The following is a 16,875-nucleotide window of genomic DNA, read 5'->3' on the forward strand; positions in this document are numbered from 1 at the left end:
TCCAACGACACAGCACAGCCGTCTTGTCGTAGCTCCCGTATATGCCGGACCAGTTGCTCTTCGACGTTCGGATACCTGCCGGTCTTGGCACCGCGGAAAGCCCGTCGTGTCTTCTTCGTCGCCTTAAGTTTTTCTTCTTGGTCCCTCCAGTACCGAATACTGGTTTCTCCAACGCCGAAATGCCTGCTTGCAGCCCGGTTGCCGTGCTCCAGCGCGTACTGCACTGCCTTCAGTTTAAACCCAGCCGTGTAGCTCGCGTACTTCCCCATGGTGGAACCAAAGTTCAATACACGACCACAACATACGCACACCGGTTGCAAAATGGCGTTTGTATGGCGATCGAGCCCCCGGCGTTGTACACGTGACCTCCAAAAAGCGCGGCGATTTGGGGGGTATCAGTAATTGATGAAACAGCCGTTTTTTTTTTTCGCTCATGGACGCTTTTTTTTTTCAAGTTTTATTTCGACAAACACGTTGGTTAGGTCGCTGCACTTCGAATTTTTTTATTTGCTCGTCGATTTGCCTTCTTTTTTTCTTCAGGGTACGGGGACCGCGTTCCAACTGTACCGCTGGGGGGTAGAATCGTTTCTGATCACGGCCAAGTTCGGGGTGCGCCTATTATACGCGGAATTAAAGAAAACCGAATTTTCCGCGACCAAACTAGGGGTGCGCCCATTATGGGAGTAAATACGGTATATATATATATATATATATATATATATATATATATATATATATATATTTATTAGCAACTGGAGTGCGCTAAAAGAATCACTAGCAACTGATAACTATGTTATGACTGTCGTCTTCTATCACTCTTTCTGCCACTGTGTATACCATGACGAGTTAAGCAGCGAGCATGGAAGCCTGGTTCCATAAGTGTATGCCCTTCTTCCTATTCTGCTCTAATAACTCCAGAGCCGATGTGTCCGTACGTTTTGGATCTGTCTGTGCAAAAAAAAATTCTGTGAAGCCTCGGTATGTTTCTATATGCATCAAAATCAACTAGCCCCTCAGTAAGTGTTAACCAAGACTAGCCCCCAGCATTCAGACTATTTCGGGATGAAATCACTGCAACTGAGACCGAATCTATAACCTTGGGGTCAGCAGTTGAGCAACGTAACGATTGTACCACTGTGGAAGCTTGTGTTATTGGGAGTGATCCAAGAGTTTCTTTCATACGTGATGGGCTGGACATATTATGCATGCTTAAATTCAAATCAATCAAGTATTCTAGCGAATGCAACATGACAGCACTTAACATCACAAAGCACTCAAACCTCAATATAACAAAATTGCATCCTAATCAAAATTGATTCATTATACCCTAAATTTCATTATAAAGGTATATTTCGAACCCTGTATCTATTGCAAGGCTATTAATTTACTACTGATATTTCATTATACATGGCTTCGTTATCTCGAGGCTTGAGTGTATCACTAAATTTCACATTTGATTGATGATGATTGATGGATACCTTGAATTTAACGTCCCAAAACCACTATGAATTTCACATTTGAATTGTGATAAATATGGTATTTGAGAATGGACAGTTTGATACAAGAAATCGGGCCTATATACATTTACAAATGCATAATACTATCCAAAATTAGACATACAAATAACTGAGGAGCATATATGATACTTTGAATTATCTGATGCAACACAGAAATGATGTTACCAATAGATGTTACCAAAATGTACAGTCACAGACAAGTGAAACATGAATAAAAAATTCCAAAATGAAACACCTTCTGTAAGAAGTCAAAAGCACAATCTTGTATTGGCAGTTACATAGTGGTAAAATACTTCCTTTTTTTTTTGGACCTCACATCACACACGAGGTAAAATCATGCTAACATTAAACATACAGGCAAAAAAAGGGGGTTTTAGTTAGTCATAAATTGTTTGCGTTTCAATTTTTCACCACTGCACATGCAGGTCTGCAATTATAAAACACAAGAAATGTGGTAATATGTAACCAAGGGCTATGCATTGTTTCTTTAGAGATTTAAACATGGCAAGACTGCTCTAATCATAAATTGGAATGAATTCAAATAAACAATACATGTGTACTTAAGAGCAAGGCATTCTAATTGAATGAGTGGAAATATTTAGTGGTAGTTAAGAGCCTTATTCATTGGTTGAAAGGGCTCTGTAAGTCCTTTTAAATATAGCCAGTAAATGCTGCCAATTAGTAGTCAACTCCTCTGAACATGTGAACCAAAGATTATGTTAACCAAACCAGGGCATTCGATTGTGGCTGTATTTGAAGCAAAGCATTACTTGCTTTTGTCACATCAAACTACGTACTAACTGGAAAAAAGTATTACATATATAAAGGAAAGGATATAAATATTAACTGAATTCTTGATTGAAAAAGCTTCCTCAGTAATGCTTCCGTTTGTTTTGGGCTCAAGCAAAAAAAATGTACGTGCCTTTTATAAAAAACACCGAAGTTATTTGGCACTCTCATCTGATCTTACATTGGCACTCAATTGATGGAAGTCAGCTTAACGTCTAGTGTTGTTCTATTTTCATGTGTGGAAACACTGGGAATGCTGCGTGCAGCACTCCATTTTAAACACGTGTCCCGGAGTCACTTGCCTCATTCTGAGCCTGCTAAAACAGTCTCTATCAATGCGTGCAGTCATTTCCAAAACTATTGTGTCATTTATCAGTGCTCGCTTGCTCTCATAGATGCCTCACAAGTTACATGCATTTGCAGACATCGCTTGGTAGTCAGACAATTGAAACTGCTTCAAAATGAGTCGGGTGTATTTGGCTACTACCTGTCTGTAAAGCTGGTGTATAACAAGGCTGGTGTAGTGTATAACAAGGCTGGTGTAGTGTACACCAGATTTTCAGGAATACAGGCTATCTGTTAGCACAACAGTTGTGCTTCTCATGCTGCGCAGGTAGCCCAAGCAGTTTCAGTTAAAAACACAGTTTCAATTGCTCCCGATTTACATGTGGACACCACTTGGCTACCCCTCTATTACTTCGCTTTCACATTCCCCCTGGGAGGCTGTGCTGACCAGCTCAGAGCAGCCTCTGTTGATTCAGTGGGCACACAAAGTGGCAAAAGCCAACAGGGCCTATAATGAAGGACTATACTCAACGAGAAATATTCGTTATCATAGTACTAAACATTAAAGCTTTTCCCTCTATCTCTTAATAGGAACTGCGGCTGTCATGAGGTGGCGATCTATATAATGCTCAAGGTCATGATGTGTGCCGACATAGGTTCTGCCCCCTTGTCATTCCTTCCAGTGTAGCTTCCAGTGAAAGAGGATAAACTGCTCGGAGCTAGTGACTAACCCTTATCACTCCACTGACACTTGACATATTTGAAAAATTTTTGTGGCAAGAGATTTGTGAGGCAAGCTCCTAAAGTGTGGTTATTACACGATTAGTTGAAAAAGTGTTGCAGGGTCCCTTTATGAAGCTTTTGCCCCTGCAAAACAAAAATGTGCTATCCTACTGAAGAGGCATTTGGAACATGGAGGTTGTCCTCATATCCATTGTTTCTAACTACAGTCAATGTTAGCCTACATTACACACAAACGAAAATTTGACTACTACAAATAGTGAATTCTCAAATGAAGCAGTGGAGACGATGGATGTATATCAAATGATCTATACACTACTTTTTAGGAGAGAATGTGCCATGGAGATTGTCCTTTGTAGCAAAGCATAAAAAAGTGCCAACATGCATAGTGCAACTTTATTTTTTAAAATCAAAAAAGGTTACAGCTTTACAGCTATTGACTTAAATACCACTACTTTGCAAATTTACAAGTAGGCGTAATCAGACAAGATATCAATTACAGAATGCTAAAAGTGACTCATAAGCAGCTTTTTGCTTTATCACATGTCAACGAACTTAACTTCAAACAAAAAAAACTTCCCAATTTACATTTACACAGTACGCTATGACAATAAAACAATTATAACACGTAATATTCTGAAAAAATTTACACCAAAGCTTCATTACTCAATATTAAAATATTATGGTCCTTACACTCGGGTAGACACATCAGCAGGAACAAACCTTCCATATGCCAGTTCTGTTGGCCTATCTACTTCAAGTAAACATTATCTCACATCAGGCATGCATATACAAGAGTAGTCATTCGAGCATAATAAATCTTTGGATGTTTCTATGCATCGCATCACAGTAAAAAAATATATTACAAATGATACAAAGCACTGCACATCACCACAATCTGAAAGACCAAGACAGGTGCCCTAAACTATGGCACTTACCAAAAATAACAAGGCTTGTATCTTTTACAAAAGAGAAATGCTGCTTGTTACTATACTATATAATATTTTGCATAGTCTAAGATTTCTTCTCGTTCCAACAATGACTTAGTAAGTATTGCAATGATCATAATCTAGGCAGGCACATTTTCAAAAGTAGATGGATGGGTAGGCATAAGCAACATGGTGCAATAAGTTTGCTGCCACAGCCTCACAGTCTCCAATGCAGTGAAGATAGAAAATGATGGAAGTATCAAAATGCCACAACATAATCAGTAAAACGGCAACAGAATCTGTCCAAAGTGATGGAATCAGGCCAGTGGTGGCTGGTCTGCCGCACGTGTCCATTTGATTAAAGTCTCTGGGGAACGATACAAGAATATCAGTTTGGCAAACAGGTCTTCTTCAAGGCTTAATTCACGGCTTTCCCGCACAAGGTAGATGTCAAGGCAAAGCTGCAGCACACGATCCACATTAGGCATGTCATCAAACATGATGGTGAATGAGCTGCCAGCCATGAAACCTCGGATCAGACGAGAAACGACAAGCACGAAGGTGGTGTATAGCCCCGCAATTCTGCAATGGTATAATCAAAATATAATTAAAAGGACATTAGATATAAAGGCTGCAAACCATACTCAATACTAATACAATGCACTAATGTACACATTGAATTCTTTATTAATTTTTTTATGGAGACAGCCAACCTACAAAATACCAAGATTTACATAACCTTAGTAACTCATGTGGGTCATAAATGGCAGGGTGGCATAGTGACTTCAAAATCAAAAGAAATTCCAAAGTCTACTTTTAAACACCAAGCAAACTGCAGATACAGCATTTTTGGCTCTATTATACTACAGCACAATTCTTTTAGGACCATGGCAGTGCATGTCATTTGCGATAGCATGCTCTCACCCCTGTAAACTATTCTATAATACACTAATTTTCAAACCTGAAGCATTTATTAGCAAAAGAAAGGCACTTTGACTATATCTATCTATAGAAGTCTTTATAGAATTCTCTTATAGAAGTCTGCGGACACCCTATCTCGTATTCGCAGCCGAGCGCCAGGTTATCGATTACCAAGTAGCTGACATGCTCAAGCGTGGCCTCATCCAGCCTTCGAATAGCCCCTGGGCATCTCCAGTCATTCTCGTTAACACAGAAGCAAATTGACCCGTTCTTCTTTTCGACTACCGTTGTCTTAACAAAATAACTCCAAAAGATGTTTACCCCTCACCAAAAATCTACGATGCCCTTGACTGCCTCCACGGTGTGCAGTTCTTCTCTTCTATTGACTTACGGAGCGGCTACTGGCAAGTCCCTCTGGCATCTGAAGATCAGCCTAAGACGAACTTTGTCACACCTGATGGCTTTTACGAATTCTGTGTCATGCCTTTTGGTCTTTCCAACGCGCCCGCAACATTCGAGCAGATAATGTACAATCTTTTACGTGGCCTGAAGTGGAAAACATGCCTGTACTACAACGATGACGTGGTTTTATTTTCATTAGATTTTCCAATGCATCTCCGCAGGCTAGATGAAGTACTGAATTGCCTAACTGACGCTGACCTTCAGCTCAACCTGAAGAAATGTTGCTTCGGCACAAGTCAGCTCACAATCCTCGGCCATGTTGTCTCTAAAGACCGCCAAGCTTCGAGCAGTTGCAGAGTTCCCTAAACCTGCGTCTCTGAAGGAACTGCGCAGCTTTTTTGGCCTCTGGTCGTATTTCCGCCACTTTATTCGTAATTTTGCGATGATCACTGCCCCCTTGGCTGAACTTCTACGGAGCGACTCGAAAAGTTACGCTTGGTCACTCGCCTGTGACGATGCCTTCGAAAAGTTGTGCCGCCTGTTAACCTCGCCACCAATCTTGCGTCACTTCGACGCGACTGCTCCAACTAAGGTATACACCGATGCTAGCGGTGTTGGACTCGGCGCCGTGCTCGTGCAGCGCAAATCGGGACTCCAGGTGTACGTAGTCAGATACACAAGTCGTACCCTCACCAAAGTGGAGAACTATTCTGTGACAGAGAAGAAGTGTCTGGCAATTATTTGGGCTCTTGATAAATCTAGACCATACCTATATGGTCACCCGTTCGACATAGTCACCGATAATCATGCGCTTTATTGGTTATCCACATTGAAAGACCCCTCCGGCCGTTTCGCTCGGTAGGCTTTGCGGTTGCAAGAGTTTGACATGCGTGTTGTCTACAGGCCTGGCCGACGTCACACTGATGGCGACGCCCTATCATGTTCACCTGTCTCCTCCGAAAGCTCTGCATGCCTATCTGCTGTGGACGAAACGGTTGCGTTCCCAGCAAACTGCGACATGGTCTCTGAGAAACGTAAGGATGACTGGATCAGTGGTCTTTTGCGATTCCTTTCAGGCCCATCGACTTCTCCATCTTTCCGAAGAGATTCACGATGGCCTCCTTTATCGCAGAAGTCTGACGGCCGAAAGTGGTTACTGGTCATACTTCGCCATCTTCGTGCAGCAATATGTTCAGCTTTTCACGTTGACCCTCAGTGCGCACATGCGGTAGTCTTCAAAACATACGCTCGGCTTTCCTACCGGTTCTATTGGCGAGGCATGTACACCTTTGTGCGCAAGTACATTCAGTCACGCCCGCAGTGTCAACGACGCAAAGCTCTTCCTCATCGCGCCTCTGGACCGATCCAGCCAATCCCTTGCCCAGCCAGGCCTTTCGTACGCGTCGGAATCAATCTGCATGGGCCTCTTTCATTCACAGCTTTCGTAAGCCGTTGGATCGTTGTTGCTGTCGACTACTTAACGTGATACGCAGAAACAGCCGCTTTGCCTGCTGCCACAGCACGCGACGTATCATCTTTTCTCCTGCAGAACTTCATTCTCCGTCATGGCGCACCGCGTGAACTTTTCGGTGACAGAGGACGTGTGTTCTTCTCTGAAGCCGTCAACGCACTCCTTGCCGAATGCCGTATCATTCACTGAACTACCACCGCCTACCATCTGCAAATAAATGGCTTGACGGAGACATTCAACCATGCCCTAGGCGACATGATATCCAAATATGTTTTCTCAGACCACTTTGATTGGGGACCTCATTTTGACTTTCGTGACATACGCATATAACACTGCTCTACAGGAGACTACGGGCTTTTCACCATTTTTTTCTCTTATATAGCCAAGACCCTTCCACCACACTAGATACCATTCTGCCCTGCCACCCCGATTCCTCCGAGTCTACGCCCATCTCTGAAGCTGCCCACCGCGCCGAGGAACGCTGTAAGCTTGCCCAGTTGTTCACAACCATCGATCAATGAAGACAAAAATCTCGGCGTGACGATAATCACTCATACCCTAACTTTGTTCCGGGCACCCTTGTGTGGCTTTGGGTTCCTTCTATCCCTACAGGTCTCTCCTCGAAGCTTCTTTCAAAACACCAGGGACCCTACCGCATTATCTCGCAGACTTCACTTGTTAACTACATCGTTGAGCCCGTTACACCATCCACAGACCAGCACTTTTGCATTCGTGCAACCTTTCACGTACAGAGGTTGAAACCGTATTACAATCCGCTCGTACTACGTTTTCCGTGGGTCGCCAGGGTGGCTTCTTTTCCGATGGGGGACAAATTGTAATGAAGAGAAATGTCCACTACTGCAGCGACATCACGCATTGGTGAGAGGCGCGAGCTAGGACTGCCTAGTTGCTGCTGCAATGCTGCCCATATACCGGACCAGCTCTTGCTGCTTCTGTCCCAATGCTGCTACCGCTTTTGACCTTGCATTTACATTATAATATATAGTATATACAAGGTTAAATAGGTTTTTCTATATGTGCACCAAAAATTGTACAAAAATTTCAAACTTCCGTGGAAAGGTTCCACTCCACCAAAATTGGATAAAAGTGCAGCTCTTACATAAATGTATCATTACATCCATGATGCTCTCGTAGTCATTTTGTTAACATCGTACTAGACAGCAAAATTAGCATGGTGTATGACAGAAGTGTATGTCAATATTTATAATAGTTCATGAAATGAATGTTGTTTAATTCATGTCATGGTACAGGTGAAAGAAATTTCACAAATGACATGACACACATTATAAAGCCATAGATGTCATTTAAATTAACACGGTATATACCAGAAGGCAAATATATGGATGACAATCATGTGGTAAGGAACGGCATCCTGCAACACTTCTTGAGCATGGTCAGACAACACTGCCGATCGATAGTAAAGGCTCCTGAGAACACTCGAGCCAAATATTATAGTGTAGCACGTGGCCTGTAATTCACAATAAATGATCAAATTTAGCTGAAAATTCCTTGCTCTTCTCTCGACAAATGATGGAAGATACTAAAGAATGACTCGTAGAAGGCCTTGTATTAGCCTTTGGCCGATTTGAACATGGCGTGTTTGGTCATTACGGGGATCACCGCGAGAGGCCGCTACTTGTCCACGCATGTGCACATGTTCGCAGTAGAAAAGCCATGTATTTGAAGAAAAAAAAAAGTGCTCAAGGTCATGAGGCATGGGTGACGTATTTTCTTTGCCACTGTCATCCCTCCCTGCTTAGCTTCCAGCGCTTTTGTTGGGATGAGAGAAGAAAGAATGCCTTTGCAGCGTGCGACAAATATTTGTAAGGCAGTGACTATGGTGACGGGGCCCATCAACTCAGTACTATCGTTAGAATGAGGGGGCCCTCAGCGTAGTGTAATTGTGACTGCAGTTATGGGGCTCGTCAGTGCAGTACTATCGTTAAAGTGAGGGGGCCCGTCACCATAGTGGAATTGTAACAGTGACGAGGCGTGTAATAATAGTGATGCAGCTATAGCGATGGCCCCGTCATCGTAAGGCAATGACTACGATGAAGGGGCCCGTCACCTGAGTGTAATGGTAAAAATGAGGGGGCCGTTGCCGTAAATTTGTAGTCGTTTTAGACACCACGGTCTAGCTGTTCTAGTGGCTTAGTGGCTTGACGTGCAGTTGGAGAAGCGGTTGTGTCATGACGCATGTTGTCAGTTCTAATTCCCGTTTTCAAATGCTTTATTTTTTTTTTGTTCAAGGTAATGTTGCAAGAAAATCATGTCGTCTGCGGTGGTTGTTAGACGGCCCTACCATGTGAATTTCGTGGCCCAGTGTCGTTGGTGTTCGACGTTGGTGCGAATCGCGCTCTTTTTAATGTTCTTTTCTCAGAATTGTTTAAAGTATTGTTACTTGTTTTTAAATGATAATCATGTTTATTCATCGGGGATATAACTATCAACCTTCTTTTACATCCAACGTGCAATGACAAACTTTCCACAATAATTTCCAATTGTTACAGCACTGGGCTAGCATATTCCCCTGTATGCGCGCGAATTAACTTTATTATCGCATTGAACAACCACCCTTGGCGTGGTTTCTGTTCCTTTGCATAGATACTGTAGCTCCAACTAATAATTCATTACACATAATGTGATGTTCCCAAATTAATCCGTTCCGTGTATTTTTCGTGTCGCTGTATAAAGGCGACATATGGGCTAGCTGATGCCAAACGTTGTGCAGGTCAACATAAAATGTGTTCCAACCCTGAGAGCTGTGTAGTTGGACAGTGACTTCAAGCCTCCTTCGCCTGAAATCACATACACAGGCTTATTCATGTGATCAAATCGGTTCCTTCAAACAAGGGGATACGCACGTTTTGCCCCATGAATGTGTGCTCTTGCTATGCAAAGGTGGATAGACATTTGAGCTCTCTACGGTCCAGTAGATACTCGCACGGTGGTGTGCTCTCTGTAGCTGTCTTCCCATCCTGAGACGATGCTTGTTCTGCGGGAGTGAAACGTATTCTGCATCGTTCTCGGTGATCAAAATGCGAGTGCGCTGAAGTCGTGGGTGTGACTGGTTGTCTGGATGCTTTGATTTGCAAGTGCTGGCTGGTGCGGCTGCGGGCTTGGGTAAACCACAAGGTGTGACCGACTCGATGAAACGAATACGCAAGAATGAACGTGCATCTAGCAGCATTGATGTATCCTACGATGAGGGAAGGTAGCCGTATAACGCAGTAACCTCACGTAGCAATAAAAAACAAAAACAAAAATAAAAACTTCTCCAATCACTTCAGTAAGAACACAAACAGCAGCACTATGTAACAAGGGCCAGGTCATAATAACATCATTACCGTGCTACATGTATTAATTGCCTCGATGCAGTAGTGTCTGTGCACGCGCTTTTAATGGTGGTGGTGAAAACTCTGTACACTTGGAGTACTGCAGTAAATTTCATAGTGGGCGGAGCTCAAACCAGGGCCCCGCGGCAGCTGCCACTCAGTGAGCCGGGTTCGTCAGCGAGAACCTCGACTCAGGTGATCGCCCAGGTTTTCGCTCGCCAGCGACTCCTCCCATCGCTTCACTGTAGAATTCTGCCTTAAAAATAGGCAGCATTACTCGAAACAATAATGAAAGCAGAAAAGAAAGAGAAGTTCAGTTGGTCAGCGTGATTCGAACTTGAGTCACACAGAAACAACGCATCATGTTGCACACCAACAACATACCCACTGCACTTCGAAAAATCAACGCGGTAGGGATTATTAACCGGCACAAACAGCGACGCGATTTTCTCGCAAAAAAGCAAAATTATGACTCCTTGAAAGCAATACAGCATTAAAAAAAAACCATAAAAGGTAAAAAAAAAAAATCCAAAACGGGATTTGAGCTGACGACCTGCGGCACGATCGCATCCCGAACTGGGCGCGCGTCAACCCACTACGCCACCAGAGCAGCAGATGATCGGCATCTAAAATGGCTACAAATTTACGGCAAGCTGCAAATTTACGGCTAAGTGATAGGGTGTGTGCTAATTATGGCTAATAGTGTCACTGATGGCTAATGTTGGCCAAGTGTCACCTAGTTGCATGGTGGACAGTGCTTACTGATGTAGGCTTGTGTTTACCACCACTCGCTAATGTTGGTTAAGTGGAGGCTTGCATTGACTAATAATAGCTTATTTTGAATGAATGAGAGCTAGCATTGGCTAATGCTGGCTTTTGCTGTCAAAGTTGGCTAGGAGTGGATAACAGTCTACTGTGAGCTAGGCTTTCCTAGCCTAATGTTGGTTACAGTTCTGTGGTGGTGACTATCTGCCATTATGAGAATGTAATAACTATCAAAATAAGTATACCACTAAAACCTGCCACTAACAGTCTAGTGACGCTCGACCCAGCATGAACATGCCAAGAAATGTTGCTTGTGGTATGCATGTCAGAGCACTGTAACATGTATATCTCTGTGTTAATAGGGCATCTGCACTTAAACATGAGTATATTGACATTACTTAGGACAATAAACTACACTTTAGGCTTCACAGTGAAGTCAACATGCCTTGAAAGCCTGTGTCATGCACACAACTGTTTAGTTTGCATGAAGCAATCGATAGGCTTTGTAAAAACTAGCTCGAAACCAAACAATGCAACATAGTCAGCTCCTCACTGACTGCTTTGTATAATGTCCATTTCCAGAGCGCATAGAATATGTGAGAAATTCTATATCTTAATACTGAACTTAAGAAGGAACTATTTGAATGATGCCAGTGGCAGGTATGTTACGTTACAGAGAAAGCTTAAATCAACCACAGCTACACGATTTGTTCATAATGACACACGTAGTGCAGACTTCAACACAGATGCCAACATTGACAAGCACTGCCGTTTAAGAGGGTCATGTAAAGTACTGTAGAGTGCCACGTGCATTCTTTATGCTTAAATGAAAACTCAATGCTTGAACATTTATTCTCTTGCCTAGGCTAAGCACACTTGAAAGTCTTCTGTTAAAAGAAGTTCACGGAAAAAAGTGCACAGTCAAGGACACAAGAAAGTCTGCATGCCTACCTTCTGCGATGAATCTTCACCACCCAGCACAACTTTGTCATTCTAAACTTATTGTAACTGCTGGAGCACTAAAAATGGTAGTAATACTTAGAGATAAAATATATGGTTGAAATGAATAAAGTGAACAAGGGGAGGATCTGAGATCAAATTGTAGAAAATGAAGTACTTTTTCTTTTAATACTGTAAATGTTATTGGTCCTGTTTACTAAAACTGATTAATATGTGATTTTTAATGTCCCAAAACCACCATATAATTATAAGAAACGCCGTAGTGGAGGGCTCCAGAAATTTCGACCACCTGGGGTTCTTTAACGTGGGCCCAAATCTGAGCACACGGGCCTACAGCATTTTCGCCTCCATCGAAAATGCAGCTGCCGCAGCAGGGATTCGATTCCGCGACCTGCGGGTCAGCAGCCGAGTATTTTAGCCACTAGACTGCCGCGGCAGGGCATGTTTAATAAAAATAACACGGCAAGATACAAAGAGCCCATCACTGATGTAGCTATTAAATTCACACATGCTTCAAAACCCTAGAATGCATTAGTGGTGGAAGTACCAGCGACTAGCAAGAATACTCTTCTGATGCTACTTCAAGAGGGGCTGTTCCTCTGTGCATCCGTTGTACCATACATAATGAGGATAGTTACCAGAAATTACATCATCACTGCAAAGCAGCTATAAGAGGCACCAAATATAAAAACACAATTTTGTTCATGTTCTTGCAGTTTTCTGAAGCCTTCCGTTACTAGTGAACAGATGTAATGTAAAAGAAACTGTTAAAAAGGTAGAAAGGTTTGGAAGTAGCTTTTCAATAGTCATGTAAATGCTAGAAATTGTGGTTGTGAATTTACAACATAATTAAGGAATGAAGGCTTACCCATATCCTGTCAGCTGTGAAAGGGCTTGAGGGAAGACTTTGTCATTGAAGACAACTAGGCTTAAGTCGGTGCATGAGCCTTGATCATCACGCAGGAATGGATACGGATATGAATCTGTACAATGCTCTTGCACTTCCCACCATTCACTGCGAGCACTCAAGTTATTAAAGGCTCCAGTTCGCAGTCGAAGGGTCAAGTTGCGGTATGGTTCCATACCAGGCGTGTCTAGAGCTCGAATTACGTCCGATTTGCCCTTGCGCGGTACCAGGAGGAAGCGGGGTAAAATAGGAGGTACCGTAACATTGTTGGGTGTTCCATGAAGCATCTCCGCCAAACTCTTACGCACTGCCTTGTCAGAAATTTGCACTGTTCGCTCATTGCCGACGACTTTTTCTGCATTAGTGTTGTCCACTGATCGAGAGAAGGCCCAGCTGAGGCGAAGAGGCACAGCGGAGCGGTTCAACTCTGCGATAAGGGCCTCCTGGCTCGGAGGGCTCACTGTCCAGATGGCAGTTGAGTTGCCGTTCAACGTCACCACAGCAACATCAGCTGCATCGTAATTGGCCAAGAATGCTTGGGCTGCTGCACTGGACTTGTATTCTGCCTGGATTGAAAAAAACAGACCCACCAGATCCATCAGAATGATAGCTTTAACTTCGATCTGCTTATATAAACTCAATCATATCTAAAAAAACATGCCAATTTCACAGAACAGATTTTGCATTTGTAACTATCTAGAAAATGGTGCCTGTGCACAGTACATAGTAGGTGCAAGGGGGGAAAACTTATGTGAGGGTGAGCTGAGAAGCATTGTGGATTGATGCCACAGTCCTAAGACGTACCCAATAAAAGCAGAGAGGAGACGGGAGAGTGCGTTCCCACCTCCAGATCTAGCTTCGTTGCGGTGGCACTATCTTTCTATGTAGCAGAGTTCATATGAGCCTAGCACCCCCTATCTTGCATGTACCATTTGCTGTAGGTGCAAAACCTGAGAAAGCTAAGATGGCTAGTGGCTTTGCGTGCACAGTTTTCAGTACACCTGGTGTTGGAAGTCCTCGGTATTTTGAAGCTGCCCTGAAGCGAGAACCAACACGATTATTTTATTCACTTCTGTCTACGGTCAGAGTGAGATCCATTTCATATTTGCCGAAGTGTGCGACACTGTATGCCTGCTAATTTAATTCAAAGCAAAGGTCTACTAAAATGCATGTGATTGATAGAACTAAGAACCTTCGTGTAGTACCAGTTGACTATTTTGTTGCTATTAATATTAATAATACTGCACCTACTTGAGGGCACTGTGCACCTGCTATTATTTCTTCTGTTGTTCTTGTTATAACACAGTAGAAACTTTAACCAAATAAATGTCAACCAAATAGCACAATTTAGTGCTCTTCTGCTCTTGAGCTAAACTGCAGCTTTACTTGTTATTGCAGACCATGCCTTACTCAACTTAACATTAAAAGTTAGACTACTGCTTTAGTTTCAATGAAACATTTGCATGATGATGATGATGATGATGATGTGTGGCATTTTTTGTGCAAGGGCCATTTGATGGCCAAAGAGCACTATTTCATGAAACAAGAGATGTGGACAACGATTATGGTACGTGGCTGTATAGGCACCTTAAAATTCTGCACACGAAGGCACGTACAAGTCCAACTATTAAAATAACGAGTGTGATGTGAAATGTGTGTAGTGAGAATGAATGTCGAATAATTGTGATAATAAAACTATGAAGGAGATACCTGGCACTGGCAGAAGTGTCTTGTAAATGCCCTTGAATGTAGATGCCCTTGAATGAAAAGTGACTCCCGACCGATGAACGTTGCAGAATGAAACGGTATTTGTTGTCAGCAGGGTAATGGAAAAAAATTGTTTTATAAGAGTGCCTAATTCTTCACATTGAATTAAAATGTGAAGCATGATTAGTGCATCACATCTCTCACATAATGGTGGATTCCCACTAGACAAAAGGCATGAGTGTACCATGTATGTATGTCCTGTTCTTAGTCTAGTAGGTGTTAGTTTTTTTGCGGCGTGACTGATAGTGATGGCCAATGACCGAGTTGTGACTTGATAATGTGCAGTTTATTTGGTGTGTGTGCGCGACCCATGCGCTCTGCAAATAAGGGCTGAGCTTTCGCTTCAGAAGAGGTTTTAGGCCAAGTGCAGGAATAGCTATGGATGTATCAGCAGTGGCTGGGTTGACGGTGCAGCTAGCTGGTCTGCCAACACGTTTCCTTGATTGTCATGGTGATATGGCACCCAGCACTATACAGTGAAACCCTGTTACATACTTGCCCGGAATGGGTGCATAACTATGCACTAAATGTACTACGCATCAACCACCAGCAATAAATTTGCATCTCCTGACATGCGCCATTGCCGTCAACAAAGGAAACTCACTGCTACGGAAAATATTGCCTAAAGTGCCCACAGCAAAGCCACTTGATTCTTTTTGCCGAAGTCCAGAAAAGTGCGACTCTCACACAACTGCTCAATAGCACGCGGTGGCAATGCCGATGAGCATTTCGAAACTTCTGCGGTATCTGGAATACGCAGCATGGTACAATGAAAAAATGGACACAATCAGCTGTCTGTGATACAGTTGTTACACGGCCTACTTCTAAGCGAAAACTGACACAGTTTTTTTTTCTTTTTAAATGCGGTACGGTCGCAGAGAGCCAAATCGTTTATTGCATGGCTAGTTGCATGCAGCACTTCGCTCACTCGGCGCACATCGTGACTGCCGATCCACTTGCTGTAGAGTACGCAGTCTCCGCTTTAGGCCATGCACAGATGCGGTAAGTATCCTGCTGGGTTAACGCACAAGATGAAGAGCTTTCTGCAAGAAATGCGCTCTCCACAATGCTCTACCAGTCCTGGCAGTGAACCATGGCATGCTGGGGGCTGTCGGTGAATAAAAGCGTGCAGCATGGTTACAACAAAACTACGCTTGCTGTATGGTGCGCGTGTTGGCATAACACAGCAAGATTTCTCGGTGCCTGCGACCTGCAACGCTAAACTCCACGACAGCAAGCTGCTTGCGTTTCTGTAAAGCGGTGCGGTTTTGAACACGGTCCCACAAAACGAAGTGGTAGCGATTGGTGGCCCAGCGCGTTCAGGTAGTCTCCTGTTAAAAGGTCTTGGTTCGACGAGCCTAAGAAGCAGCCAACGCCAATGGGGTCCCGTACTTCGGATCCCCACCTAGTAGTTGAGGGTGCAGTCCTCTTATGAGGCGGTCACTGCATACCTCCCTTGAGTTTTTTTTTTGTTAAATGTTTCTACCACCACCACCTACTACAAGTAAAATGGAGCTATGCCACACGCATGCCCGAGCAGATAACCGGGGATATGCTTACTGTGATAAGGCTTTTCGTCGGTGGTTGCCACCCTGCTGATTACTCGCAATGATTACTCGCAATGATTACTCGCAATGTCATCGCCGCAATTGCGCGAAAGTCTGAATAACTATCGGCTGATCTTCACACTTATCAACATGATGTAAAACTGTTCACGGCACATTGTGACGTCCGGAAGTTCAGCGGCGCAGTAAAATTTTGGGGTGCAAAATGTTATCGCGGTACGCAGTTAGTACACACAAACCGATAGGCATAAGCCGAACACTACAGCTTGACTCTTTCGTTACTGCGTGAGAATGGTTGTTTTTCATAGGTCTTGGGAAGATCGTTTTTCCAAGTTTGAAAACTATTCCAGCACACATTGCAGCATACCAAACTTTGCAGAATGAAATGCTTTTACCAAAAAATATAGGTAGTAGAGCAACAAAAATATTTTAGCATAAATAAAAATGTGGAAAGAGTGAAATTTTTCATCACCAGCTGGTAAACAATGGAATAAAAAACA

General features: G+C 43.2%; 1 protein-coding gene across 2 annotated transcripts in view; it reads right to left on the reverse strand.

Moving 5' to 3' along the window:
- Positions 1-3,714: 3,714 nt before the first annotated feature.
- Piezo (piezo type mechanosensitive ion channel component) overlaps positions 3,715-16,875 on the reverse strand; it is a 220,079-nt gene continuing 206,918 nt past the window's right edge. For both annotated transcript variants that reach the window (XM_037428842.2, XM_037428841.2), the window contains 2 exons: positions 13,005-13,609; positions 3,715-4,843 (listed from right to left, as the gene is read on the reverse strand). In XM_037428842.2, the coding sequence (XP_037284739.2) occupies positions 4,579-4,843; positions 13,005-13,609 (870 nt within the window). In that variant the 3' untranslated portion in view covers positions 3,715-4,578. The remainder of the gene's footprint in view (positions 4,844-13,004; positions 13,610-16,875) is intronic.

The sequence above is a fragment of the Rhipicephalus microplus genome, chromosome X (genome assembly GCF_043290135.1).
Source record: "Rhipicephalus microplus isolate Deutch F79 chromosome X, USDA_Rmic, whole genome shotgun sequence".
Lineage (NCBI taxonomy): Eukaryota > Metazoa > Arthropoda > Arachnida > Ixodida > Ixodidae > Rhipicephalus > Rhipicephalus microplus.